General features: G+C 40.1%; 1 protein-coding gene across 7 annotated transcripts in view; it reads left to right on the forward strand.

Moving 5' to 3' along the window:
• Positions 1–24,208, forward strand: part of LOC143039941 (F-BAR domain only protein 2) — a 154,956-nt gene extending 130,748 nt beyond the window's left edge. For 6 of the 7 annotated variants that reach the window (XM_076210397.1, XM_076210400.1, XM_076210399.1 and 3 more), the window contains 6 exons: positions 629–849; positions 7,370–7,525; positions 9,288–9,420; positions 11,854–12,056; positions 13,950–14,179; positions 15,747–24,208. In XM_076210397.1, the coding sequence (XP_076066512.1) occupies positions 629–849; positions 7,370–7,525; positions 9,288–9,420; positions 11,854–12,056; positions 13,950–14,179; positions 15,747–15,826 (1,023 nt within the window). In that variant the 3' untranslated portion in view covers positions 15,827–24,208. Of the gene's footprint in view, positions 1–628; positions 850–7,369; positions 7,526–9,287; positions 9,432–11,853; positions 12,057–13,949; positions 14,180–15,746 lie in introns of those variants that run through there. The other variant, XM_076210403.1, reaches the window with a different exon arrangement.
• Positions 24,209–25,647: the final 1,439 nt, after the last annotated feature.

Here is a 25,647-nt window from a genome sequence, read left to right on the forward strand (position 1 = left end):
AACGTCTGGAATAGGAAATACTGCACACAGATTGGCAGGACTGTTGGCCAAATACCTGCCCCGCCTTTTAAGACAGGTGTACCCCCAGCAGTTTATTTAATTTCCATAGTGAAAAACTTTTGGAAAACCATCTGCGAGTTTGGGACATGTAACTTATCATAACCTTTTCCCAGTCCCTTCATCAAAGTTTTTTAAATACTCAGAGTTTGTATTCTTCATGCTTCAGTGAGCAAAATGTTGTACAATCAATAAAGACATAATACAAAAAATAGTGTTTACTCTTCAAAAACTATCAATAGTTGCCATCTTCAAACACCTTTAAGTATGGTGACCCTTCAGTGAATGAGTTATGTTTTTAAGGCAATATTTATAGTTGAGATTGGTAATAAATTTTACTGGGAAAGATTGAAAACTGATATTAAAACAAATCTAGTTGGAAAAGTTGTGCTAGAATTGATGAATAATACTGTTATTTCTCTTGCTTTAAGAGAGCTAACAAAGGACATTTGTCTCATTATCAGGAAAAATCTGTGAAATATAAAAAAAAATTGTGTCCACATTTCCTATTGAGCATAGGGCTTGTGCTTTCTCTGTGCCTTAACTCTGCTCTCTTTCTCGCTCTCTTTAGGGTTCAGGTTCTCGTGGAAGACAAAGTCCAGCCACAGTAGTCTCATCAGGGTTATCAAGAGCTGATTCAGTCACAAGCTTGGAATTCCGGACGTCAAGTATTCCAACAGGATCTTCGAGAGGTCCCTCCCCGCTCACCATTGGCATGTCCGACACCATACCCCTTGCAGTTGCCTTTCAGGAACTTTGCCATGCATATTTCAAGGGCACTGACGAGACCAGGTAAGGAGGAAGGTGTGCAGGAACTAATGAAAATACATATATAAAAAGTCTCTTTCCCCCATGTAGGAAGATGGCCAAGTCAAAACATATACACTGAGTCCTCCTTATACAGTAATTCTTTATCTGATATATTCACAGTTATGGTATTTGGTAATTACTACCCTCAATTCTATTTATGGTATGAAAAATTCACAGATACGGTATCTCCATTCTTGTTTTCAAGAGGAAAGAGCAGGGAGAAGGTATGTCTGCCATATCCTATTATTACATGTTATAATGGGTTAGGTATACAGTAATTTCAATTTGTGGTAAGGTTTTCAGGAACGCATTTGTATCGTATAACGAGGACTTACTGTACCCATCTCACACCCATCCAAAACCATTTATTGTTCTTTCTATCTTAGCTCTAAGTGAAACTAAGATTCTGACCAATTAGCATCTGTCAAACAAATCTGAAAGGACCAAATGGTAATTACAAGTTTTTTTGATAACTCGATTGACTGACTAATCAAAACAGCTGTTGTGGTCATCATTTAGTCTGTTCAGATTAGTTTGATAGATATTTATTTGTTGGAATTTTTTAGATCATAGAGGAGCACTATTGTTGAAATATACACATAAGGACCAATGATGGTATCCTGCACAAGATGGGTTAGCAAGGTGGAAGTTGGAGAGAATAATTTCTTTGCCACTACTCTTCAAAACCTATGAGAACCCTCACTTTGATATGGAAATAGAGCCCTGAGAAGCAGGCCCAGTTTCTGTACCAGACACAGAATCTCAATTGCTTTCGGATGTTTCATCTTTACTTTTTTACATAAGGAAATTTGAGAATCAGCCAATGACATAGGAATATATATACAGTATATATATATATTTCTATGTCATTGGCTGATTTTTAAATTTCCTTATGTAAAAAAGTAAAGATGAAACATCTGAAACCAATTGAGATCTTGTGTCTGGTACAGAGACTGGGCCTGCTCCTCAGGGATATATATATATATATATATATATATATATATATATATATATATATATATATATATATATATATATATATATATATATATATATATATCACACCACCCAATTACACTTCTCTGCACCCCCTCCAAAGTCATAGAATGCCTCATACTACAACTTGTCACACCACATACTTTCCTTGCAATGGTTGTTTATGGATGATGTGATTGTTATAAACAAACTTCACACAAAGAATTTTTTATGGCATCAGTTCAGATAAGCCCCCACACAGAACACTGCTCATAACACTAAACATCAGTAAAGCTTTCAATGCCATCCCCCATCACAATCTCACAAACATGCACAATGATACCAAAAAATGGTATGTATCATATATTAGCCAATCATCACACACCAGAAACTTTAAGAATTGAGTACCTCAGGGCTCAGTCCTGTCCCCCACACTCTGTAATCTACATACATACTTGAACCCAACACCACAGAAATACAAATCTCTTCATATGCAGATGACATAATTATGCTCACCATAATACCCGTCTGGGGTATTGGTTGCTTGTTATTGTGGCAAAGTAGCATGCAGTTGATACTTTAGGGTCTATATGGGGCACCCCTACGGACCAGAGCCACACATAATTTTGTCTACGATAGAGGAAAACTCTGTTCATAGAGAAATGATGACACTTTTATACTATGACTGTCCCTCCGTTATGCTGTCCCCCAACCCCTTGTTGCTGTCCTGTACCATTTCTCTGAGTATTCTTTTTCTGTGATGGGGGAATTCCCTGTGGTGGGGGAAAAGAATACTGCCACCAAGTATTCCCACTTGGATCATAAGAGGCGAGAAGAAAGGGACGGGGATTGGGACTAGGCATCCTTCTCCATGTAGCCCCACAGGGGACATTCCTAAACAAAAAAGAGAAGGCATAAGAGGGTCTGGAAGTTCTCGGACCAGCACCCTAAGGTTTGGGTCTTTTAATATGCGTGGATGTGGTACAGATGAAAGTAAAAGGGAAGAGATAGGTAGTATGTTTGTGAGAAGAAAGATGGATGTGTTGGCTTTGAGTGAAACTAAGTTGAAAGGGAAGGGTGAGTGTAAGTTCGGGAGTGTAAGTGGGAGGTTATCAGGAGTGAAGAGAGGGCGAGGGAGGGAAGGGGTGGCTATTCTAGTAAGTGAAGAGATAGGTAAATGGGTAGTGGAATTGAAGGAGGTTTCCTCAAGGATAATGTGGATGAAGGTGAAACTGGGAAAGATGTGGGTCTTTGTAAGTGCATATGGGCCTGGCAGTGAGAAGAGTGTAGAAGAAAGGGAGGCCTTTTGGATAGATTTAAATGAGTGCATAGAGGATTTAGGAAGAAATGTCAATGTAATAGTACTGGGAGACCTTAATGCTAGGGTAGGAAATGGTCCAATCGATGGAGTGGTTGGGAAATGTGGAGTTCCAGGAAAGAATCGTAGTGGAGAGTTGATGGTGGAAATGTGTCTAGAAAGAGAGTTGATGATAGCAAATACAGTGTTTTGGAAGAAAGTCAAGCATAAGTACACATGGGAGAGGGTGGTGGATGGAAGGGTGGTAGATAGAGCGCTAATGGATTCTGTAGTGGTAAATAGGATTATGATAGGAAGAGTTAAGGATGTACATGTGCTAAGGGGAGAGGTAGGGGGAATATCAGATAATTTTTTGGTGGAGGGTAAGTTGAGAGTGGAGGATAGATGGAGAAGAGGGAAGGGACAAAAGTTAGGGAGGTTCTTAGAGTGAACTCTTTGAATGAAAAGGAGAAGGAGTACGGAAAGAAGCTGAAGGAGGAGTGGGAGGGAGTAAAGGATAGAGTAGAGCTGGGTGTGGAGGAGGAATGGGGTTGGTTCAAGGAGGGAGTCATAAAGTGTGCAAGGATGGTGTGTGGAACAAGAAGGACAGGGGGAAATAGAAGAAAGGGTAGTGAATGGTGGGATGAGGAAACAAAGAAGTCTGTAGAAGAGAAGAAGCAAGCTTTCACAGATTGGTTACAAAATAGGATGAGGGAGTCATATGAGAGGTACAAAGAAAAGAAAAGAGAAGTAAAGCAAAAGGTAAAGGTTGCAAAGAGGAGAGCAGATGTGAAATGGGGTAAGAGTGTGACAGAAAATTTTGAAAGTAATAAAAAGATGTTTTGGAAAGAAATTAAGAAAGGAAGAGGAGGCAAATCAAGTAGAGAAGAAAAGGTAAAAGGTGCAGATGGAGAGATGATAATGGAAGAGAAGGCAGTAAGGGGAAGATGGGCAGAATATTTTAGGGAGTTTCTAAATGTGAAGGAGGATAGGGAAGGAAAGATAGCTGCAGTGGGAAATGCGAAGAAAATGAGAGTGATGAGTGAGGAGAATTGAGGAAAAATAAGGAAGGATGAGGTGAAGGCAGTTGTTAAGATGATGAAAGCAGGTAAGGCACCTGGTCTGGATGGATGCCATGCAGAATGTCTAAAAAAAAGGAGGTACAGTGATGGTGGACTGGCTGGTGAGGTTATTTAATGTTTGCTGGAGAGAGGGTAGAGTGCCGGAGGACTGGAGGAGTGCCTGTATAGTTCCTCTTTACACGGGAAAAGGGGACAAGTGTGAATGTAGTAGTTTCAGAGGGATTAGCTTGTTAAGTGTAGTTGGGAAGGCTTATGGGAGGATCTTGATTGAGAGGATTAGGAGCGGAACAGAAGGAGTAATTGGTGAGGAACAGTGTGGATTTAGGATGGGTAGAGGTTGTGTAGATCAGATCTTTGTGGTAAGACAGATATGTGAGAAAGCTATAGGAAAGGGGAAGGATGTTTTTTGGCTTTTATGGATCTGGAAAAGGCTTATGATAGGGTAGACAGAAAGGCACTGTGGGAGGTTATGCAGATATATGGGATAGGAGGAAAGCTTCTGGGAGCTGTCAAGAGTTTTTATGAGAGTAGTAGTGTTTGTGTCAGGATTGGAAATGGAGAGAGTGAGTGGTTTGATGTAAAGGTAGGACTTCATCAAGGATGCGTTATGTTGCCCTGGCTGTTCAATTTATACATGGATGGGATGATGCGAGAGGTAAATGCAAGGGTAGTGGGTCAGGGATTGGAGATGGTTAAAGAAAATGGAGAAAAGTGGGAGGTGAGCCAGCTGTTGTTTGCAGACGACACTGCGCTTGTGGCAGGATCGGAGGAGGGATTGAGGAAGTTGGTGACAGAGTTTGGGAGAGTATGTGATAGAAGAAAGCTGAAGATAAATGTGGGTAAAAGTAAGGTGATGAGATGTACAAGGGGTGAAAGTGGCAGTAGACTGGAAGTGAGCATGAAGGGAGAGCGACTGCAGGAAGTGGATAGTTTTAGATACTTGGGTGCAAATGTGGCAGGAAAAGGTGGAGTGAAGGTGGAGGTAGAATGTAGATTGAGAGAAGCGAGTAAATGCCTTGGTGATTTAAAGAGTGTAATGAGGAATAGACATTTGGGAATGGATGCTAAGAGGAGACTGTATGAAGGAGTGATTGTGCCAACAGCACTGTATGAGGCAGAAACATGGAACATAAGAGAAGAAGAGAGAAGGAGTTTGAATGTGTTTGAGATGAGGTGTCTGAGAAGTATGATGGGAATTACTAGGCTAGATAGAGTGAGAAATGAGGAGGTGAGGAGGAGAACAGGGGTGGAAAAGGAGTTGGGAGATAGGGTTGATGAAAGAATATTAGGATGGTTTGGACACATGGAAAGAATGAGTGAAAAAAGACTAGTAAAAGAGGTATGGAAATCAGATGTGGAGGGAGTGAACATGAGGGGACCTCCTAGGATGAGGTGGATGGATGGGGTGAAGGGGGCTTTGGGGAAGAGGGGAATGTCTGTTGAGGAAGGACGGGAGAGGACAGAAGACGGGTGAATGGAGAATGGTTGTATATGGATGATGATGTGATTGCATGAGGTGGAATTGGCAGGGGGACGGGGGGTGAGGTAGTATGTGTGAGCAAAAGTTGACGCAGCCCAAAGGGATTTCTCCCCGTCCTCTCCTTTTATGCAATGGGGGGATAGTGAGGGGGGGTCGCCGATTTAATGAAGTGGCCTTGATGTGGATGTGCTGTGTCTTGCGACACTGCTTCTGACCCAGGGCAGTGGACAAGGTACAGGGATGACCCGTCATCCAGGAGGTGCTCAGATAAGAGGGAGGGTGGAGGGGTGTGGAGTGTATTCAGGGATGGAATGGGTGGAAATGATTTTATGCCTTTCCCTTTTTGGCTACCTCCCTTGTAAGGGGGAAAAAGACTTGGTATATGTATGTACCATAATACAGACAAAGCTGCAAAAATACTACAATCACATCTCAATACACTCAACACCTGGTTCACTACAGATACGCTCAAAATAACCCCTACCAAATCAACAGCCATACTTCTCACCAATTGGACAGCAGAACACAAATAAATACCACGCCTCTATATCAACAACACTCTCATATCATATATACACCCAAGATTCTTGGTGTATCATATGATACATCAATGTCATTGAACCACACATCACAAACATGAAGACTAAATGCACACCTAGAATTAACATACTTAAATCAATTAGAGGAAAACATTTGGACAAAGCAAAGAAACTATTACAAAGAAACTATACAAAGCAGCTCAGTGATGAATTATGCAAGCCCCATATGGGCCCCTAATCTCACTAAGACACATCATAACTTACTACAGACCATACAAAACAAAGCTTTAAAGACAATTACAGGTTGCACAAACACAACATCTACAGACCATTCACACCATGAAATGAAAGTCCTCAAAGTCAAGGATCACCTTGACATGAGAGGCACACAAACACTTGCCGTAGCCTCCACAAACATAGCACACCCACTACACTACATAGCAGAACACACACACATGCCAAGAAACATCCAAACAACACCCAAATACTTGTATCACACACAACCACCAGGCACAGTCCTTCAGAAGCATATCCATAATCATATCACAAAGTGCTCCATCAACAAACTGAAAACAATACATTTCTGCATGTCAGACTCCCTGATATCTGTCCCTCTGAATTCTCTCTGCCCAAAAAGGACAGAGTTCACCTGGCCTGACTGTGGTGCAGCCACCATTCAGCTCTTCTAAGCTACCAGAAGAGGCCAGATGACCATATCACAGATAACAGTCCTGGATGCAGCACTTCACCCCATACTATACAATACATTATGGAGGACTGCATTGTACAGTCACACACACCAACAACACAGTATAGACTATAAAGGAATTGTGGGAAAACCCAGTTCCAGTTATGGTGCTCCTCAGGGAGATGGGAGTTTTTGGCCAGTCTAGGGAACAACAACAACACCCCCCGAATTAATAGTCATTGAATGTTTCATCTTGGAGAGGTTTGTGGAAGGGACCAATGACTGTTGCTGACTAGTATGGGACTGTAATATGTTGCATTCTAATACATCTGTAGATACTGAAAAGATCAATGACAACAGAAGTATAAGGTATTTTTGTTATTTAAATGAAAAATGGAAGTTTCAGTTGGCATGATTGTACAAGTTTCTTTCTAATGGCAGAGTCCAGGTGAAGGTGACGGGCGAAATGATGGTGTCTTTTCCGGCGGGTATTGTTGGTGTCTTAGCCAGCAATCCATCACCAGCACAGCTCTCCTTTAAAGTGTCCAACTTTAACAAGGTGGAAAATGTGTTGCCAAACAAACAACTCATAACTCTGTAAGTGTTTGTCATGTTTTCTCATCTATTATATATGTGTTAATACATGTACAGTATATACCAATAGCTTTTTCCTTCTTACTAGGGAGGTAACCAAAGTCAAAGGCATAAATCCACTCCCACACATTTCATCCCCACATACTCCACTCCTATTAACTACCCCTCCCTCCCTCTTTTCTTGGCTCCTCCTGGATGACGGGTCATCCCTGCATCTCACCCACTGCCCTGGGTCAGAAGCAATGTAGTAAGACACAGCTACAGTGCTTCTGACCCAGGGCAGTGGGTGAGATGCAGGGATGACCCATCATCCAGGAGGAGCCAAGAAAAGAGGGAGGAAGGGGTAGTGAATGGGAATGGAGTATTTGGGGATGAAATGGGTTGGAGTGGATTTATGCCTTTGACTTTGGCTTCCTCCCTTGTAAGGATTGATAAAAGAATGCTGAGAGGGTGAGCATATGGAAAGTGAAGAAAGACTACAAAAAGCATGGAAAGTAGAAGTTTGTAGAGTGGCTCTCAGGGAAAACCAAGTGTGAGATGGATGTACAGGGTGAAGTGAGCACAAGATACTAGAGAAATGTCTGTTAAGCAAAGAAGAGAATATAGATGATAGGAGCAGAGAGTGGTTGTAAATGAATTAGGAAGTAATGTATCTTGAGGGTAGAGGGGATGTTGGGGATGGAATGGGTGGGAGTGGTTTTTATGCCTTTGTTTTTTGGTTACCTCCCTTGTAAGAGGGAAAAAGCCTTTGGTATATGTGTGTATTTCTCAAGTATATGAGGGTGGGAGGAAGAGGTTATCATGATAATGAGATGAAGCATTGAAGTTAAACCAACTTGAGCTGTCAGGCATGTTGTAGAGGTGCTGTATCTTGCTGCATTGCCTCCAGCTTGAACATTGTGTAGGGTGACATGGATGAGTTTTTATCTATATGGAGCTAAGATAGGAGGGACAGCATACAGGTTTTAGATGATTGTGGGATGGATGTTGAGTGGATGAGTACTTTGACTGTCATGCAACTTATAAGGGAGTATGGGCTTTTTGGTATATACATATATGACGCAGGTGTGTACTTTGAATTGGCCACCCCTGTTATAAAGGGGACAGAACCTTTTTGTGTGAGTGTGGGTGGGTGGGCAGCCAGCAAAGGCATTCACCTTTCAGTCATCCCACACTCATCCAACACCCATTTGTTTACCCTTTTATTATAGCTCCTGGGGGGGGGGGATATAATAAGCATAAGTAATCCATATATGTCCTGTATGTACAATATACACATAAATTTAGATTTACTAATTGGTTTATAATGCATGGGTCCTTTAGTAAATGAATATAAAGTTAAATGTGGTATTATATACAGTCATATTTTTTCTTAACCCCTTCCATACGGTGCCGCACACGTAGGCGTCATGGGGAGCGAGTGTATTCGCGAGGCTGCCATATCGGCGTCTTGATTATATTTATTGTAGTCGCCCCTCCATAATGACATTCTTTCTAATTCTTTTGTAATCGCATTTTCTATGGTTATCAAAATTCACGGGTGAAGAGAGAACGATCGATATAAGCGGTGACTATATTTTATGATGCTAGTATTATTACGACACGTCGTACGGCTGGCATTGGCTGCTGCCACCGAGATCTAAGTCCATGACGCCTACGTGTGCGGCACCGTATGGAAGGGGTTAAGCATGTATGTCATATGTTATATTTGATCACAGGTAGATTAATGTTCAGAAAAATACTTAAAGATTTTTTTTTATGGCAGGGACAGCAGCCAGTCCACTCCTGAGGTTGCTGTTTATTTTTTCAATATGACCAACCTCATTTCTCTGCTCAAGAAGCAGGCTGAACAGAATCCAACTGCCTCGTATTTTAATGTCGATATGATCAAGTATCAGGTAAGCTGGCTGTAAGTCAAGGATTGTTTTACTGGGTTGTTTTTATGTCTGTAGTATTCTTTTGGATTATGTATTCATCTAGTATTCATTCCAAATTGGCCCCTTTTGATTATGAATCAAACTTGCAATTCTCATTTCTATGTGTATAAAAGAAATGAAAAATGGAAAAGCACCAGGATTGGATGGATGTCATGTGGAATTTCTAATAACAGGTTGAGTATTTATATTTAAGTGGTGGAGAGGTTGTTTACTTTATCTAAGGAAAGGACGTGTCCTGCTGGATTGAAGGAGTACATGTATAGTCCAACCAAATAAGAGGAAGGGACACAAATATGAATATAGTGGTTGTTCAGCAGTCACTCAGACTATGAGCTGGTGGTGTAATTGGAGGCATGCTGGTGTCACATTTGCTTAGTTGTGGGTTTGAATCCCGCACTCCTCTCCAATCCCTAGCAGTGATTGTTACCTGCCCCAACAGTCCCAATGCTCAGGGTGATGACTAGCTGCAGCTCTGCACCACTTGGTGTAGACTTCTCATCACTATTCCAGTGAAATTAAGAGTCAGATGAGAAATTTCCTGTATCCATTTACAAACTCCCTATATTTAGCCCTATTTTTTATATTTCTTCCCCATTTGACAGACATCCAAAGATCCTCCATTTTGATGTGTCTTGTTTTCAAGCTCACCACATCAAAATGCTTTCTACACTCTTTGCAGGTGTTTACTCATTCCTTTTTACCACATGACTAAACTTTATCGGCCCTCTGATCTGATAGCTCCTTCCCACCCACCCCCAGTACCTCACCTCTACATTTTCATACACCATCATGGGTATAATCACTTAAATACAGCCTTCTCTTTGCATTCATCCTGAAATACCTATTTCTCATAACACTTCTAATTTTACCCAGACATTTATTCTGTGTAATTCACTTTTACATCCACTCTCCATTCACTGCCACATGCAACCTCCAATAATTCAGAATCTCACGAATTCTCTCGCACTTTACTGTCACAATCAGCCAGCCACTATCATCATTCCTTATGCATCTCATCACTTTACTTTTGCCCATATTCACTTGTAAATTTCTCTGCACATACTTGTACATACTACATTTAGAACTTTTTAAAGTTTGTAGAACAAATATCAGGAAAATATAGTAATATGTTAGGTATTATCTACTTTGTAAAAGAAAAGATCATACCAAACATGTTACAATATTTTCCTCTGATATATGTTCTACAAACTTTAAAAAGTTCTAATTGTATGTGAGGAGAAATTTACAAGTGAATGTGGACAAAAGTAAAGTGATGAGATATATAAAGAATGATGATAGTGGTAGGCTGATTGTGACAATAAAGTGTGAGAGAATTCATTATTCATGAGGGTACAGAGATGGGGTTGCTGATTAAGTGAAGTGGCCTTGCTGTGGATGTACTGTGTCTTGCTGCATTGCATTTAACTCTGAGCAGTTGGCGTATGCAGGTATGACCTGTCATCAGTGAGGAGCTGAGATGGGAAGGGTGGTGGATGGGAGGGAAATGGGTGGAAATAGGTACATGCCTTGGTCTTAGCTACCTCCCTTATAAGGGGGAAAAAGCTCTTGGCATAGAGATGGATACATCTTTTCTTCAAGGGACCAATGATGGGTAACCTGCATGTGTTGGTCATGCAAAATGGACAGCAAAGCTGCCCTTTTTCAAAACCTGTCAACTCTCACCTCTATCAGGGGGTGCAGGGCTGACACATGGTCTCCATATTGGGCCCCAAGATCTAACTGTATAGACTTCGACTGTATTTCTTACACTCCTCCACACATGAAGAGCTGACAACCAGTGACTGCTCCCCCTCTGCTACCACTTTCAGCTGGTGACATAGAAATGGCCCCACACTAATACAACATGGACAACAATCCAAAATTTCTTACCAGAAAGATCTATAGGAATGCCTGAGGACCATTAGTAGCCACTGTGGTGCTAAGTGAAACTCGAGGCAATGGTGTATTTTTTTCTTATTTCATATTTTCTTTTTCTTTTCTTTTTTTATTATTAATAATTTTTCTTTTTTCTTTTTTTTTCTTTTTCCTTGTCTTCTTGATTCCTGCTTTATTGTGCTCACTTGTATGAGTAATATGTCAGATTTTTTTTTACAATTTGATCATTCTGATTGTTTATGTGTTATTTGAGGTAATATACTTATAACCATGTTAAAATGTGCACCGTATGTGTTATCTGCAAACCAACTGTTATCCCCAATATTTTGCTTTAATCCCTACATCACATGTAACATCCTTATTTTCATTGTAGCATCCATTATCATTGTTATTTCATTTGAATAGTTACTTCTTTAATGACCCAATTGCTTCTTTGGTGTTGCATGAACTGACATTGTCAAACAATATGCTAACACTTCCCTGGCCTCACTCCCCCAGGTAGCCAATCTCTCTGGTGCTTGGTCGTGTCCTCTGCAGCTTGTTTCCTACTGGAAGTGCGAGGACCAACACACTGACTTGCGCATCGACTACAAGTACAATCCCCATGCCATGGCCTCTGCGGCGCCTCTCCTCAATGTGGCCATCGCTGTACCCATGGATGGTGTGGTGAAAGCCATGCAGTCCAAACCTCAGGGGCAGTGGTGAGTACTCTTGTGAGGAGTGTCTAGTGTGGAGTGGTGTGAGTGGGCAGGTGTACCCTGTAAAGAGAGTTTCTACCAACCATGTTTGCCATTTGCTTTGACCATTGGGTTTGCTTGACTTCATGAGACTTGCTCAAATATAATGCTTGCAAAACTCTCCAAACATCAAAGGTTGTGTTATACAAGACAGAGTTAATTTAATTTAAAAAGTAGAGCATTCCAGATACATTGTGAATCAATCATTTTGTTGCCCCGGATATCTGACAGGAAACTACAGTATCTGGCATTGATCCTTGGGCCTTTCCAAAGATTTCTCTAGGAGAAAACCTGGAACTGACGTCTCTATTGTATTATGTGAGACAGTGTCTGTCAAAGGTTGAATGTAGTTGTAAGGGAGCACTTGCTAATTGTGTTTAAAGGTGGAGGAAATACAAATGAAGTTGATTTAGAGAAATCTTGGTCCCTGTCATAAGAAATAGGTATCCAGGGATAGATGCAAGTATAAGTCAATATGAGTGGGTGATTGTGCCTTTGACACTGTATGGAGCAGAAAATTGTAATTTAATGGAGACAAAGAAAAAGAATTGAAATGGGTTTGAGATGAAGTATTTAAGGAGTATGGTGGGTGTTACGAGGATGGATAAAGTGAGAGATGATGAGGTGAAGTAGAGGGCAGGGGTGGAAAGGGAACTGGTAGTTAGGATTGATCAAAGAATACTGGGCATATGAAAAAAAATGAGTGAAGAAAATCTGGCAAAGTGATTGTGTTAAGCAGAAATGGCTGAAGGAAACTTGAGGGGAAAACCAAGAATGAGGTGAATTGGTGGGGTGATAGGAGCATGGATGGAAGAGGAATGTGTCAAGCAAGAAGAAAGTGCATATGATAGGAGTAAATGGAGAATATTTGTAAATGGATGAGGAATTTATATAGCCTTGGGGTATCTTCTCATTTGGTCTGCAGACATTGGACAGAAGAGGAATGTGTCAAGCAAGAAGAAAGTGCATAAGAAAGGGGTGAATGGAGAATGGTCATAAATGGATGAGGAAATGATGTGGCCTTAGGGGTTTCTTCTTGTTTGCTCTGCACATTTTCTCGCAGTGAATGTGTGCAGAATAGAGGGATAACCTGTCATCTATGAGGAGCTAAGATGAGAGGGAGGAAAGGATGGTGGATAGGGGTGTGTATATGCATTTTGACTCTGGCTACCTCCCCAGTAAGGTGGGTAAAAAGCCCTTGGTATATAGATAGATAGGATGAAGTGGGAATGGGGCAGCAATTAAATAAGATTGTGGGATAAACCAGCTCCAGCTGTTAGGCTTTGGTATGGAAGTGCTGTGTCTTGCTGTATTGCCTATGACCTGAACAGCATAGCAGGAGACATGGAAAACCCTTCATCTACAAGGAGTTAAGATGGGAGTGACAAGGAATGTTTTGTCTTGGATGGGTGTGCTATGGGAGCATGGTGGATTTGGCAACACCCCATGTATCGGAGAAAGGTCTTTTGGTATATGTATGATGCATATATATATGTGTGTGTGTGTGTGTGTGTCTATATATCAAAAGATTTCTTCCCCCTAATAAGGGGGTAGCCAGCCAAGTCATGCCCCCACCCTCCATCCAACCAACACTCTTCCAACACCCGTTTGTTTTCCCATTTACCTTAGTTCCTTGTGGATGAAGGGGCCATCCCTACCCACTGCCTGGGTCAGAAACAATGCAGCATGAAAGAACTTAGTTGGCTGACATGTATTTTATTGCATTTTTGTGATAGGAAATTTTAGAAACATTGGATGGGAGAGTATTGATGTTATAAAATTATTGATGTAGTGTACAGAAAACATCATTTGTAAAGTTGTGGAAACCCCCTTTAATTTTGTGTCCAATTTTATCAGGTTGAAAGACCAGCAGCGTGCTGTATGGAAGATGACAGAGTTGACATCTCACTCCAGTAGTGGTGGGGTGGGGTCCTTTAGAGCCAAGTTTGATGTGGCAGCAGGACCTTCCACCCCGACCACTGTCAGTGCGCAGTTTAACTGTGAAGGAACCAACTTGTCTCGTCTTGAGTTTGGCTTGATGGGGCCTGGTTACCGGGTATCCTTGATAAAGAAGAGATTTGTTACAGGTAATCCATCATTTCTACATCCTCCTCTAAATATATAGATAGACCTCCTTTTCTTGCTCATATTCCTCTTCTTGCTCCTCCTCCTCCTATTTCTTCTCCCTCCATCTTTCTCTTTTCCTAATTTTCACTTTCTCTGTCATCATCACAGTTTGCCTGAATCTGTCTTACTCTCTTTAAGTGGAACATGAGAGTCCTATTTAGGAGTTTTTATTTGGGGTATGATAGGAATGGGTGGGAATGGTTTCTATGCGTTTTTCTTTTTGGCTACCCCCCGTGTAAGGGGGGAAAAAGCCTTTGGTATATGTATGTATGATAGTAATTTTCTATATATTTTGTGTGGATGAGCCTTCAATGTACAATTTCCTTTCTTTTTTCTCAAATCACATTTTTCATAGTACATACATATACCAAGGCTTTTCCCCCCTTACAGGGGAGGTAGCCAAAAAGGAAAAGGCATAAAATCATTCCCACCCATTCCATCCCTGAATACACTCCACACCCCTCCACCCTCCCTCTTATCTTAGCACCTTCTGGATGACGGGTCATCCCTGCACCTTGTCCACTGCCCTGGGTCAGAAGCAGTGTCGCAAGACACAGCACATCCACAGCAAGGCCGCTTCATTAAATCGGCAACCCCCCCTCTCCGTCCCCCCATGCATAAAAGGAGAGGACGGGGAGAAATCACTTCGGGTTGCGTCAAATTTTGCTCACACATACTACCTCACCCCCCATCCCCCTGCCCATTCCACCTCATGCATCACAACATCATCCATATACAACCATTCTCCATTCACCCCTGTCTTCTGTCCTCTCCCGTCCTTCCTCCACAGACATTCCCCTCTTCCCCAAAGCCCCCTTCACCCCATCCATCCACCTCATCCTAGGACATCCCCTCATGTTCACTCCCTCCACATCTGCCTTCCATACCTCTTTTACTAGTCTTTCTTCACTCATTCTTTCCATGTGTCCAAACTATCCTAATACTCTTTCATCAACCCTATCTCCCAAATCCTTTTTCACCCCTGTTCTCCTCCTCACCTCCTCATTTCTCACTCTATCCAGCCTAGTAACCCCCATCATACTTCTCAGACACCTCATCTCAAACACATTCAAACTCCTTTTCTCTTCTTCTCTTATGTTCCATGTTTCTGCCCCATACAGTGCTGTTGGCACAATCACTCCTTCATACAGTCTCCTCTTAGCATCCATTCCCAAATGTCTATTCCTCATTACACTCTTCAATCCACCAAGGCATTTACTCGCTTCTCTCAATCTACATTCTACCTCCACCTTCATTCCACCTTTTCCTGCCACATTTGCACCCAGGTATCTAAAAGTATCCACTTGATCCAGTCATTCTCCCTTAATACTCACTTCCAGTCTACTGCCACTTTCACCCCTTGTACATCTCATCACCTTACTTTTACCCACATTTATCTTTAGCTTCATATTTTTAGTTATCTCAAAATTGCTCAGACCAAGCATATTGCATTTATGCTCCAATTGGATCTTGATGTAAAGCATGTTCTTGTGTTCTTTTTTGTTAGTAAAGCACTGTGTTTTCCAGGCAAATATATATGCGATGCTGATGCTGTTCTCCAGCTACGATATGGTGCTGTACCATCCCCTTCCTCCTCCAAGTGCTAATGGTGGCAGCAGCAGCAGCAGTGGCACTTTGCCAAGTTCCTGGCTGCAGTATTCTCAAGCAGATGCACAGGGCTGCTTTCCAAAGCAGGCACCTTCCTTGCAGCTGTGTGCCAGCCTATTTAACTGTTACCTCAAGTGAATCCGGTGATTGTGTCGTTGAATGCCCAGCCCAGTGTACAAGAGTGCATTACTATCACCACCACTACCACTACTACCACCACTACCACCACCACCACCACCACTACCACCACCACCACCACCACTACCACCACCACCACTACTACCACCACCACCACCATCATCAATTGTACTTGCATTTTCACACATTAACTCGGTCATGTGAAATTTCTACTCCTACTCCCAATATAGTGTATTTTTAGTCATCATAGCACAGTTGATTGTACATGATACAGAAGCAACACCTCAACATGCCAAAGGGAAGCTTGCCTGGCCATCACATGTTCCTGAGATGAGGTGCTGGAGGAACACCTGTGTCTTGGGTGTCTTGAAGGAGGAGCCTGGTTTGCTCCTTAATGTAGTGGCTTCTCTAGCAAACTGCATAATTTTGCTTTGATGGTTAGAACTGATTCTTGAGAGCACAATTCTTTCAATGATGAATACGAAAAGAGCTGTAATGGTTGCCTGTAAAATCGTCATATTCCTGTAATAAAGCCATGTATGCTGGAATATGTTCAGAAAGAGCTCAGTGGTGTCTTGGACATGTTTGTGCAGGGAAATCAACTCTTAAATAAATATGAACAAGAACAACATTTAGGGCAACTTTAGAGGTGGTTAATACATCACCAGAGAACTTTCTCGATATTTTTATCCTTGTATTTTCTAGAGTGAGATTACACTGTTTTAGGTGCATCTTCATTGATTACGATCTCCAAACATCTGATGACTCCCAACATTTTGTAATGAAAGGAAGGTATGATCCACTACATCTTGTTATATTGTTATAATTGTTACATGTTAAAAATTTTAATATAATCAAAATAAGACTTAGAAATATCTTGTGGCAGTAAGATATTTCATCTTTTCTTTTGATAATTCATTGCCAGTATAAGTATTGGTTCCTGTATAGTGGCACAGGTGTGGTAGGAAAGGAGATGGTTGGGGAAAGAAGCAGGGCCATGAAGGAGAAAGGGTACTCGATAGTGGAAGGGGAGGGCAGTGCGGGGGCCAAAATTGAAGGCAGCTAATATTCAGAAGAGGAATATTGGGACAGTTTTGGAGAAGGGTATTGTGGATTTCACACTTTAGAGTCTGGGCCATCCTCTCAAATGGAAAGATATTCTGTGGCATTTGGTAGAATGGAATGATAAAATGGTAAGGCTATTCCTGGCTTCAAATTGAATTTTAAAAGTTCTTCTTTGAAGTCAGAATGGACTTCATAGATTATTTTAGTTTGTATTGGGTTCTTTTTCATCTTACTCTTTCTCTGCTCTTCTGTTTCTCTTCTCTTTTTTCTTCTTCATCGTCTTTCCTCCTCCTCCTCCTCTCTTCTCTCATCTTCTTCTCTTCCTTCTTTTCTTTCTCTATTCTTTATCTTCTCTTATCATAATCATCTTATTCTCTCTTGTTCTTCATCTTCTCTCTTCCTCTCTTTTCCTTCTCCTCTCTTCTCTCTTCTTCTCTATTCTTCTCTCTTCTGATTCTCTCTACTTCTCTTTTCTTCTCTCATCGTGTCTCTTCTGCTCTCTTCTTCTCAATTCTTCTCCCTTCTTGCTTCTTTTTCTTCTTAGTTTTCTTTGTTTTTGTCTTCCTCCTACTTTAGTTGAAGGAAAGGTCCAACCTCTAAACGGATACAAGGGTTCAGAGAATGGAAGAGTAAAAATGCAGTGGTAGAATTTATTATATTCAAAAGGTGAAAAAACTAGGGACATGATCTTTGTTGATGGAAGGGATTGTTATTAATGGGGCAAAGTGAAACCAATACTAAATGATGAAGCTACAAAGGGCTATGTAGGTAAGAAGGGAGTGGAAGGGAAAATGAAAGGATGCAAAGGTCAACTCTTAGTACCAGAGGTTACTCAAAGCCTGACGTGAGCCAGAACAAAATTGGTAATATGTTCATTTGACTATAATGAGAAATCAATATGCTGTTTAAGCTTGTAAGGATCAGATTTCCCTCAAATCAGAATGAAATCATCCAGCTTGCCAGAATGAAATTAGAAAGTTGAATTAGGGAACAAATAATATCGGAAAAAAAGATCGGTGTACGAAAGGATTAATAATCAGTCAGAAGTAGTAGAAGCAGACAGAACTTGTGCAGCAGTTATGTTCTTGGAAAATAACCAACTGAAGCAGAAAATTACTTGGGCAGGATAATAGAACTTGAAGCTTTTAAAGATGATAATTTTCATTGGCTAACAGGTGCAATAGTTTAAAAAAAATTCTAGCTATAAAATTTTTACTTCTTTAGGGGTATATTGACTTAATGGTGAAAAGGACACACACACATACATATATACAAAGGGCTTTTTTTCCCCATACAAGGGAGGTAGCCATATACTTACATATAGATGCATATATACTTTGAATAACTTAGGAAGTGATATATCCCAAGCTCAAACAATACATGAGATAAATCTAAATATGATAATTGGAAATCCAGGATATAGATTAAGTTGGAACTCTGCATGAATTTGATTATATGATAAAGAAAAAAAGAGAATAGGAAACAGGATTCGATAAGCATTGCTCTTTTCCTGTATACTGTAATTGGGTAAATACAAGTAGGTACACACATGCTGTGAGAGATCAAACGGGGCCAATGCAACTATTGATTCTTCAAGTTTTAGCCTTCTTAAATCCCTCTTATGGAGAATATGTACCAGTTGGATACACAGGAGAGGAGCAACAGTATTCATTGTTGAAGCATGCTGTTAGTGGTTCTATCTTTGCAAAAAATCTGGGATAGGAAATAGTGATGTATATATTTTTTTGCACAATTAAGGTTTCAAAAAAGGCAGAAGATATAGCATAGGGAATGCTACAAGGAAACTAAATATTACCTATTCTAATGTAGATGGTTTATTATTGGCCAGGTTGGAGAAATTGATTACTTGATGGTAGAGAATGATAGATTTGCCATCTAGTAAAGAAACAGAGAAGGTGAAATGGATGATAGTGATGTTTGGTGTGAAATATGACATACAAACCCAATGTGAGTGAATGCAAGGGTGAAGCAATCTACCAGAAAATTAGAACCATAAGGCTGAATAGAAGAGACCTCACAGTGGCATATGTCCTCCCCAAGAGAAAAGATTTGAAAGAAAGTGAATATCAAGAAATATTGTCAAATGGCACCCCCTAAGTGTGTGTGTGTGTGTGTATATATATATATATATATATATATATATTGAACAAAGTAACAGTATAGTCCTTGTGTGAGACTTTAATTGCAAAGAAGTTAAATGGAAGTGGGGACCAAGTGGCAAGGCAAGAGTCATAGGATAATACCCAGTTAATTGTAGCAATGGAGACCACAATGGCCCCAATGGTTAAGAAAGTGACTTGGGTAAGACAATGATATTCCATGAGGTTGGGCTTGCTACTTACCAAAGAGCTGGGTATCAGTGGCTCTTTAAAATATCTGTGCCCCATAGAAAAAAAAAAGTGGCCATCAAATTACACAGGCAAGGCAGGCTCAGTTTTGGGAAGGGAAACTTCTCAGGCTGGAAGAAATTCTTTGAAGGAGCAGACAGAGGAATTTATGAATACCACTGGAACTATGAAGAAATGGGATATCATTCTTAACATTTACAACCTGGGAGTGAAGAAGCATGAATAAGTTTAGTGGAAGGAAGAAGTAACTGGTTCAATAAAAGGTGTGAGATAGCTTAAAAAAGATGTGTATTGAGGAAAAGGGAGAAATTACAAAAAAAAATACAACTGAGATAGGAATGACTACACAAAAATCTTCAACAATGAAATTTGAAAGGTTTATCTTAGTTAAATGCAAAAACAAGCCAAAACTTCTATGGTTTATCAATGGTAAATTGAGACATGGAAAAAAAATAATGCTTAATAGTGATGAGATTATGAAGAGAAACTACTGAAATGGAAGGATTTCTGAAGGGCAGCTACATGAGGACAATAAAGAATAAGATGTCAGGGTGTAGAGTGGTGACCACTGGAGTTCCACAAAGTTTGGTACTAGCATCAATAATGTTTCTTGTCTGTGTTTATGACATAATGGAAGGTGCAACACGCTATGCTAACATGCTTGTAAATGATACAAAGATCATGAGAACAGTAAAGAACAAAGAGGACTGTCTGTTACAAATTCTGTTCATATGAAACCAAGAATAGAAAGTTAATTTCATTACCCCTAAAGAATGCAAAATAATGGCAATAGCTCATAGAGACCATCTTTAAACTATTCCATAGAAAGCACATTCGTTACAAAATTAAAAAGAGAAAGCAAATAAGATTCTAGGACTGATTGCATGATCTTTTGACTTCAAAGTCCATCTCTCATTAATAAGCTATATAAATCATAGACTCAGAGGTGACTTAATACAGGTCTTTAAGATTCTAAAGGGAATTGACAACATCAAAAGTGACAAATTTTTCATACTGAGAATCCGATAAGAAATAATGGTCTCAAACTGTCAGGAAATAGCTTTAATTTGGAAGTGGGTAGAAACAACTTTGCCAACTGTGTAGTTAATGAATGGAATAAACTTCCTACAGAGGCAGTGCAATGTAGTTCAGTTTGAAGCTTTAAGATTTGTTAAGATAAACACCTAAGCAAGATGCTGTAATGCCTGCCATTTGTTTAATATTATTTGTTTGTTATTTGTCTGTTTATTATTTATAATTTATTATTTATTTCAATTTAGTTATTTACTATTTACCTGTTTGTTTATTATTTAACTTTACCTATCTATATAATATTTATTTATTCACTTATCATTATTATAAATTTTTACACATCAGACCTAGTCGTGGACCAAAAGGTCTCCTGTCAGCATACTCCTCCTTTGTAATCTTTTGTCTTGATAAAAGACAACTTGTCACCTGACCAATATATCGGTAACACTAGGAGAAACGTCGGATTTGCTGCAAAATGTTAAAATGGCTTTTACTACATGGATGGAGATGATAAATAAGCTAATCTGTCTGAGGCTGAAATATGACTCGTTACTGGTATGGCCCAGTGCAAGATCAAGAAGATACAGAGGGTAGCAATCAGACTGGTTCCCAGCCTGGCAAGTAATCCTTATGAGGAGAGACTTAAAAACATTGGAACTACCATCAATGAAAGGTTGAAGAGAAAGAGGTTGTGAAAGGGGTTAGGCTACATTGACAAAAAAGGTCACTTGATAATGAATGGGAGGATTTCAAGAAGTCATAAGAACAAATGGAGATGGATTGAATGTCTAAAGGACAAGAAGAAATAGTTTTCTAAACAGATTCATAAATACTTTAAATACCTTAAGTGATATGGCTTTAGGATATGGCCCAAGCTGTAACCATACATGAATTTTAATCCAAGTATGATTTTAGGAAAGTAAGATACAGCCCAATCTGAAAACACATGAATTTGATGCTAGGTATGATAATTAAGAGTTGAGACACCCACAAGTGTTGCACCTTTATTCATTCAAACTAGATGCCGAAAGATACAAAGACGGGTCACTACAAACATAGCCCTCTTCCTGTATAATACAACTAGGTAAAATAATAAATGTAACAACCTAGAAATGGACAGATTGTATCCAGGAATTATAGGAAAAACAAAGAGAACATATCAGCTGCAGAAGTGCTTAAAGACCAGTTGCCTAGAAAACATTAGGAACCCATAAAATGTCTGACTGGCAACAGCCCTCAGGCCCTCTGTTAGAGCTTCTGGGAAGAAACTTTGGACTGTTTGTTTTATTAGTGTGGGATAGTTTAAATGCCACTGACGTATAGTAGTAGGAGAAAGGAAGTGGTCATCAGTTGTTAGCTTGCTTTGTGTAAAAGAAGTTAAGGGAAAACAGTATATAAAGATCTTGGGTCCAATCCAGAAACTATGTGTCAGACTCGTGTGATTTTGAAGATGGACAGCAGGTAGATGATTCTTTCTAATATCCATCTTGCAGGTACTTGTCACTGGTCTCACAAGATAGTACAAGTATAAAGCTATGAATGGAGTACAATCAAGTAGAAATGGAGAGGGACTACTGGGTAGAGAAGGAAGTGTACAAAGGGGTTTATGAGAGGGTGGGTTGGGTGGGTGGATGGGGAGCTGTAGGATTACATATTGCTCAGCTGTGCATCATCTTGTTAATTTGCTTATGCTGAGCAAAGCATGGGTCTGATAGGGAATCATTGAGAAAAATAGGAATATTATGGAAGGGGAAGAAAGTTCAAATTTAAGCCCAAGAGCCGACCTACTCCAAATGGAAGTATTGCAATTTCCAGAATAATATCTTATGTATATTGCCAGACTGAAGGTTACCCCTCTGCTGAATGTCTCTTGGCATTTGCCAGAACTAAGGCAAAAGATTGTCATTGGGTTTAAAGGGGGATTAGTAGGAATGCTGGAGAATGTATGTTAGCATTTGCTTTGGGGGAACCAATGAGATTTAGCTCTAGAACAACTATGTATGAAAACATCTAATGCTCATTCCTATGCAAGCTGAGGTGTGTATGGTCTGGAGCCTATGAGAGAGACTGCTGCTCCTTTTGTTTTATGTGTGGAACTTGAATTTTCTGGATGACTTGTTTTAGTTGTTTGTTTTGAAAGGAAGAGGGATGTTGGAGCAGTGTACATCGGGCAGGGACCAAGGGTTGCAAATCATTCTGATGTTGCCAACCTTAATGTTGTTGTTATTGTTTATTCTCTTGGACGAACTTTGGCCCATTGTGCTTCATAAACCACCTGATTGTATTTGTGCAAATTGTGACGTGGTGGCCCATTGGCTCCAGTATGGTGACATACTCTGTAGGCTTATTATTGATATTACCATAAGATTTTATACACCTGAGGGACAGATCTAAAACTGGAGGTCTGAATGAATACGGACCCTCTTCATTCCATGTTCTAACCTTAAACTTAACAAAATTTTATAATCTAGCCAGAAAATGTCATGTATGTCACATTGAAGAAGTGATTGATACGGTGATTGGTATCCCCCAAAATATGGTTTTGAAGATCCACCTGTGATTTGCAGTACACCAATAAACTTTCATTACCAAGGATTACTTATTCAACTGGTGTAGGAGAGGTGAACTTGAATTCCCTTGCTAGATTAAACAGCTGGATGGCTTTCTATTCCAGGCTGTGGGGGAGGAAACCCTTGTGTCCATGGCCACTCCCTCTTGGTTCCCCTGGGTTTGGATGGTGAATCCTAGTTCATTTTTGCTTTGTGTACTTGTGTAAGTACCCCCCCCCATTGGTTAAGGAATAGAGCCCTTAGATGGCTGTTGTATATTTTATAATGCAGTTATTCCAGCAGTGAAGCACAATGGTTTTGCAAAATGGCTCCCTGTATGTATTCATCATTTGGAACACTGAAGGCCAAAACGTTAGATACAAAGTAAAAGTATTACATGAATATTCTAGTCCATGAAATTTGTGTTGCAATGCTTGAAAATGAGAAAAATAGTAAGCATTATAGCCTTGATTTCCAGTCCTTCAAAACACAAAAAAGGCTTTGTATAGAAAGACTTGAAGTGCATTTAAAATATTATCAGTCCAGAGACCTACCCTTTTTATTGTCATCTTCCCCCACTCCCTACGCCTCTACAGTACTTTGTGGTGTGTGCAGGTGAGAACTGACTTAAGCTTAGGTAACCAAAATGTTTTGGGAAACCCAGCTCTGGTTTGGGTAATTTGATTCAGGCTTATGTGGCCAGATTTGAGCACCAGTAGCCTGACTTGGACTTTGGTCAGCCCAGCTCAGGTGTGGGTAGCCCAGTTGAAGTTCAGTTAACTTGGCTGAGGCTTAGGTAGCCTGGATCAGGCTCAGATAGCCCACCTCATGCTTAGTTAGCCTGGCTAAGGTTTAGGTAGCCTGGTTCAGGCTCGGTAGCTTGACTCACTTAAAATGAGGTGCTGCTTAATGGGTGTGGTTGCCAGGGTCCAGACATGTGCTCCTTATTGCCAAATAGACACTGGAAGCTCAGGTGCCCCTCAAGTTGAAGGACTCTTTCATCGTCCTCTGGAGTGTCTCTGGACCGACCTTGGGTTTCTGCATCCCACATTCCACACACACAGCAAATGTTAGCTAAGGTTGGCCCATTGCAAAGAGTTTTGCAAATTGTAAACCACCTCATCAAGGTGGTTAAAGCTAGGATGCTTCCATTATTCCTGTGTTATACCTATACTTTGTACAACATGTATTATAAATACATTGAATATATTAAATTAATGATAATTTTGCCTTTTTTTTTTTTCTCTCATTCACCTTCCTCTTCACCCTCTCACAATTCATCAAGAAAAAATATATAACGACCAAGGTAGCTAACCTGTGACAATCACTTGTTATATATTAATAAATGGACAGATAAACATCACAAGAGTATAGAAGACAAAAACTTTGAATTTCATAATACAGTAAGTCCTCATTATACGGTACATATGTGTTCCTGAAAACCTTACCGCAAATTGAAATTACTGTATACAGAACCCATTATAGCATATAATAATAGGATATGGCAGACGTACCTTCTCCCTGCTCTTTCCTCTTCAAAATATCTAGTGGATATCATATCTGCGAATTTTTCTTACCATAAATAGAATTGAGGGTAGTAATTACCAAATACCATAACTGAATTTACTGGATAAAGAATTATCCTATAAGGAGGACTCGCTGTAACTGATACTTTAGAACAGTCTTGAAAATTCATTGATCAGTGAATTAACATATCTTTATGGGGAGGGCTTCCTGGCTTGTTATAAATCCCATTTTGGGATCTTGCAGCCCTCTGCCTCATCTCCTACCTAAGAAGAGAATGGCAAGACCTCAAAGTGGAATTCAGATTTAGCTGAAGGAAATGTCTCATCACCTCGTGGGTTTGACCCTAATCTAGGAATTCGTGCTAAGAGTGAGACTGGTTTAGACTGACAATATGTTCATTAGATGTCAAGCTTTACAGCCCCTAATTGATAGTGAAACACTCCCACCCTATTATGAATCCCTTTTCAAGATCCTGCAGCTTTACCTCATCTCCTCAGAAAGAAGGCAGCAAGATCTCAAAGCAGGATTCAGAGAAAGGCTGAAGGAAAACCAACTGCTGTCTCACCACCTCCATGGGGCTTAGGTTTGCCCTCCCTACAATGAATCCCATTTTGAGGTCTTTGAACCCTCTTCATTTGCATCTTTTATAAGAAGAGGGAGACTGCATTCCTGGACCTACAAAAGGCATTTGATAAGGTACCACAGAAAATTATATAAACTGGAAACAATAGGAGGCATACATGGAAAACTATTGAAATGGATGGAGGACTTCCTACATGGAAGAAAAATGAGAGTGGTGCTCAGAGACAAATATTCAAAATGGGAAAAAGTGAGTAGTGGCGTCCCACAGGTGTCAGTACTCACTCCGATAATGTTTGCTATATGTGTAAATGACATGGATAAGGGCATTGAAAGTTACATGAACTGCTTTGCAGATGATGCAAAATTATTAAAGAGAATAAATTCCGAAATAGACTGTGATTCATTGCAGAAAGATCTGAGCAAAGTCTCAGAGTGGAGTAAGAGATGGGAAGTAGAATTCAACATCAAGAAGTGCAGTATAATTGAATTTGGAAAAAGCAAGAAGAGAATAACAGGACAGTATAAAATTGATGGAAAAGAGGAAAAGGAAGTGAATTC

The sequence above is a fragment of the Oratosquilla oratoria genome, chromosome 27 (genome assembly GCF_046742065.1).
Source record: "Oratosquilla oratoria isolate Oo_2021 chromosome 27, ASM4674206v1, whole genome shotgun sequence".
Classification (NCBI taxonomy): domain Eukaryota; kingdom Metazoa; phylum Arthropoda; class Malacostraca; order Stomatopoda; family Squillidae; genus Oratosquilla; species Oratosquilla oratoria.